General features: G+C 44.0%; 1 protein-coding gene across 9 annotated transcripts in view; it reads left to right on the plus strand.

Moving 5' to 3' along the window:
* The window catches only part of DTNA (dystrobrevin alpha), a 393,226-nt gene extending 389,241 nt beyond the window's left edge, over window positions 1-3,985 (plus strand). For 7 of the 9 annotated variants that reach the window (XM_007455181.1, XM_007455180.1, XM_007455184.1 and 4 more), the window contains one exon: window positions 143-3,985. Coding sequence is in view for 1 of the 9 variants with exons in the window: in XM_007455178.1 (XP_007455240.1) it covers window positions 2,711-2,851 (141 nt within the window). In the remaining 8 variants the exon portion in view is untranslated. The remainder of the gene's footprint in view (window positions 1-142) is intronic. The other 2 variants (XM_007455178.1, XM_007455182.1) reach the window with 2 other exon arrangements.
* Window positions 3,986-4,977: the final 992 nt, after the last annotated feature.

Here is a 4,977-nt window from a genome sequence, read left to right on the forward strand (position 1 = left end):
TGTGTGTGTGTGTGTGTGTGTGTGTGTGTGTGTGTGTGTGTGTGTGTGTTGGGGGGGAGGAAGGGGTGATTCTAAGCTTCATAACCCTAATTTAGAGAGCAGTTACCATCTTTAAAAAAAATTACACATTGCTTATTCCCAGGCAAGCTATAGTCAGACAGATGAAAGTAACATGAGAACTGTTGATGAAGGACAGAGCTGCACCCGCCCCTACAGAGGAGAAGATGGCAGCCTGGCAGCAGCCTCACCTCACGGAAGAGAGGACCCACTACACGCAGCAGCTCCCAACAGACCCCTGCCCCTAAAGACGTGTTCTGCCGGCTATAGCGCAGCTAACTTTTTGTTCTCAGATTTGTAGTTCATAGATGTGTGTTTTGAGAAGGAAAAAAAAGAAAAAGACTTCTGTTCAAAGCTAACTTATCAGCTACATCTTCTGTAACCTGTCTCATCCCTCAAAATGAAAACACAGGCTGAAATCCCACGCTGCTGTTACTCACAACGGCAGTATTAACAAGCATCTTAAACCTTTGCACATGATATTGAACCTGGTCAGTTTACAACGACAATATTAATACTGTTTATAGCTAGGAGTTTGATTTCTGAATTCTCTGAGATTTTAGCAAAACAATTGATTATACACACTGTACATTTTTTTTTCCCACAGCGGTTGGAGAAAAACAACCACTTGCAATTATTCACTAAGCCCGAAGGATTTGGTTCCTGAGGGTACAGACTCAGAGCCCTAAAGCCAAGAAGGGCCCTTGGCCTGCATGGTCTGCACTTGTCTCCAAGTCTCTGAGAGCAGAGGCTTGAACCAAACACACCAGGAGAATCCAGCCTCTGGGGCTTCGTTCCAACTTGGGGTTGTTTTCTTTCAAGATACTCTAACCAATCAGCCCTAGAGTTTAGTGTAAATATTTTTTTCCAAATAGAGATCATATTCCCCCCAAAAAATAAAGGCAACATTCAAATCATATAGAATCTAGTTTTTAAAATCAGCACAGATCTTCTTAAAAACTGTGAACTCTGTTTTGAAATACTCGTTACTAAAGCTGTTTATAAACCACAGGTGCCATAAGATCCCCCCAATGGACTCAAGTTATCTCTGCTCTTCCACGGGCTGGTTCCTCTCGGTTTAGCTTTAGGGAGCATGTTTCTAACAGCACCGCTCGTCCGCAAGTTCCCCTATCAGGTCGTTTGGACGCCTTTCAGCTTTAAATGTACAGGCTTAAAGTGCGCTTGCAAACGTTCGTCCTCCTTTTCTTTCTGAATGTGTATTGCCTTAGCTGGCTACCTGGTGTTCTGCATGCAGCCTCCTCTGGTCACATGAGAGGAAACAGGCACTTCTAAGTGGAGTTGGGATTTTGCACTCCGTGAAAAGCTAATGTGCAAAAGAACTGACAAGGAAGGGAGAATGAATGACTCTGTCGATGGTCCTTTCTGAGGGCCCTCTTTGGGGAGCACTAAAGACCTCCCTTAGGGATTCTGGGGAAATGAAAAACTAATCTACTGGTTTCAAGATTTGATGAAATAAACATCCTACAACATAGTAGAAACATTATCCTTAAATTGGCAGCTTCCCTGGCTTCCTGTTTCTCCTTTAAGAGAAAGAAGAGAACATCATTTTAGAACAGTGGTTCTCACAGTGTGGTCCCTGGGCCAGCAGCGTCAGTATCACCTGGGAATTTATTAGAAATGCAGATCCTTAGGCCCTAACCCAGGCCTAAGGAATCAGACATTCTGGGGCTGGGGCCCAGTAATCTGTGTTTGAATAAACCCTCCAGGTGATTCTGATGCAAGCCAAAGTTGGAGAACCACTGCTTTAGAATAAAGTTGTATAACAAAATCTCTGAAAAGGCCTTATTCAGGATAAGCAAGAAAGATTCTGAGTCAACCTCAAAGCTTCAGCTATTCGGTTTTGCTTCCAGGGCTGGCAAAAACCTGCCACCTCCCAGAGTCGGTAGTTGGTGGGTGCCCAGCTGAGAAGAGACATCCTGACATCTTCCAGCTTCCTCTCCAGAGAGTTCTAAGATGTTCATGTCTCTGCACTGGGTCAGAAACCATCTCCTTGGCTGCCCTGTGGAACAAAATCGCTTGCCTTGGGGATAGTAAAGCTCTTGGCTGACATTAGCAAGGAGCCCAGTCTGCCCACTGATGTACTTAATCATATTTCCCTCGGGAGAACCAGCCTGACAAATGTCCCTGAGAACAGCCTGACACCAAAGGGACACAACTGCACAGTTCTCAGCTTTCTTTGCACAGATGGATTTTATTGCGGATTTTGTTGGTATATCTTAATGTTCATCTCTTTTCCACTGCCCAACCTCTGTGAACCCGTGCCTCTCTAGATGGAGCAGGTGACCACTGGTGCCTCATACTCAGCACTTAAAACCACTACATCCCAGCTACCTACATGGCTGTCAGCTCTCAATCATAGCCGGGCAGTTCCCGAACTCAGAACCCTGACCCTGCAGGTGGCATTCAGCCACCAACTGGACCGAGCTGACAGATGTTGTCATTTTGTGTTTCTACATCAAAACGTTTGTCTAAGGTTTGAACTGTTCTGCCAATAACCTTCCCCCGTCATAGCATTCATTGCCAACTCCATCACACGGTTGTCGAAACCATCGTACAAAGCCATTGCAAGGACTCTGGAAACTGCTGCCAATGACCAATTCCTGACTAACCAGCCACCTTTTCTTTCTCTTAGCTCCACGTCAGCACTGAGACCAGACTCAAGCACCCCTGTCCTGTAACCGAGACAAAATGGCGTGTGTTGTTCTGGGTTTTTGTGGTTTGCGGTGGGTTTCTTTCCTTGGCTCTCCAAATCTACTTTTGGGGCCTGTTCTAAGTGCAAACCCAGCAGGTGCCACCTGTCCTGTCCATTAGATCCAATTCCGTCTGGCGGGGGTTGTTTCTTTCTTGTTCCACGATGAATTGCACATCCACCTCCATTAGAGATGTTGGCCTATTAATGAGCACTGGTCTAACACAGCCAACCCTCCCCCACGGGGCCATGTAATGGAGGGAGGGAGGAGGGTGAAATCTACTGTAGGGGATTCAGGAATCAGTAGTGGTTGGTCAGGACGGAAGTCGGGGTAAATTTGGTTGGTCACAGGGAGATGTGCTGGAGATTGTGAAAAATGGATTCTCGAGTGATCTACTATAAGGCAGGGAAGGTTCATTTGTAAGTAGTAATGTGAACTGAACTACATAAGAGTGTGGCCTTTGTTGTGATATACTATGTATTTTCTTATATGCATGAGCCAGACTGTTGCCTCATAATTTAGCACTGATGTCTGCTTTTATTTTGATCATCTTTGTGCACCCTTATTAGTTCTTGGCTGTTAACTGTAGGTAGACGTTGTAAATCCGGCAGCCTTTGGTTGCTGCAATCACCTTGGTTCAATTCCGCACAAGGAGCCACAAACAAGAACTCCACCGTGTCCTCAGAAGAAAGGGCATTTTTACCTTTGAACCAAAAAGAGGGGGAAAAAAATCAGAAGTATCACATCCTGAGGCTAATTAACTATAAGACATTTTTAATTATGACTACTGTAATTTGACACCATTTGAAATAACCAATTCAGAGATACTAAAGATTTCACAACATTCATTGGTATGTAACAAAACTACTATTGTATGGGTTTTTTGTATTGCTGTTAAGTATTGTTTTGTGTGTATGTGTGTGTGTTGGAACCTCCTGGGGACATGTTATATTTTGAAGTGATTAAACTATTTAATTGTGTGTCTATATTTTGGAATGGAATTATTTCTTCATTAAAAAATCTTTTTAAAAACACTATATCTTGTGTATTTTGTTCCTTTGTTTCAGTGAATTTCCTAAAGCAACATGAGGTTAGTCTGTTCTAAGGAGAAAGACGACAAGTCTGTATTTGCAGCGTGAAGCATGGACCACCATTGAGGATCAAGCAACTGAAGCCAAATACCTCACCTTTTCCTGCCTTTGGGGATGCAGGTTTTTTTTAATGAGATACTATTCTGCTGCTCATAGAAAGCCTTGTAGTAATCAACATACCCTTGCCTTTCTTCTCTTCCTCTTCTTTTTTCTTTTCTCCCCCAAATTCCAAATACTGGGGAAAAATAACATTTGTGTAATCCTTTACAACTTTAGAAAAAACTGCTTTATTTACATTTAATCCTCACAATATCCATTTGAGGAGTGCTTAGTCATCCAGATGTATAACCTAGGGAGCTGCCTATGTTCTGAAAAAATCTGCAGACAAGGCTGAGATGGGAAGAAGACTGGGCATGCCATCAAACAAGAAACAGAGGGAAAACAAGAAATTTCCCAGCTCTGAGAAGATGGTGCACTTTTCGGAGGAGTTTCTGAAATTGGGCTTCTCCCTCTATCCAGGGCTATGAAGACTTCACCTCACCCCTGCTAGATCTGGCATTGGTCAAGACTAAGATTCATCCAAGGAGTTGTGCTCAATTCCTTGGCTTTGGTTTAATTCCTACTGCTGTCTTCTGGTTGCCTTAGCAACACATATTAAAGTTTGTGAATTTTTTGTTCTAAACATTAACTAGTAAAGGAGACCTGGGAGGCAATGGAAAGGTGAAAAGAGATTTTCAGTATCAAATTTTTTTCTAAGACATCAGATCCTGAAGCAAGACTGTGATATACACCAAGAACCAGCACAGCCCAAAACATTCCCCTAAGACTTCACTGGCATAGTCAGGAGTAATGGGGCAGGTCTAGTTGTCCAACACTGGAGCAGCTTAGGGCAAGAACCTTTTCCCGGTTTGTAGCCAACATGGGAACAATGGTCCTCTGAAAAACAAAATCCTTTATAGTCCTTTTAAAAATGCTGGCTTTCGGGCTTCCCTGGCGGTGCAGTGGTTGAGAGTCCGCCTGCCGATGCAGGGGACACGGGTTCGTGCCCTGGTCTGGGAAGATCCCACATGCCATGGAGCGGCTGGGCCTGTGAGCCATGGCCGCTGAGCCTGCGCGTC

Source organism: Lipotes vexillifer, unplaced genomic scaffold, assembly GCF_000442215.2.
Source record: "Lipotes vexillifer unplaced genomic scaffold, Lipotes_vexillifer_v1.1 scaffold90, whole genome shotgun sequence".
In the NCBI taxonomy this organism is placed as follows: Eukaryota; Metazoa; Chordata; class Mammalia; order Artiodactyla; family Lipotidae; genus Lipotes; species Lipotes vexillifer.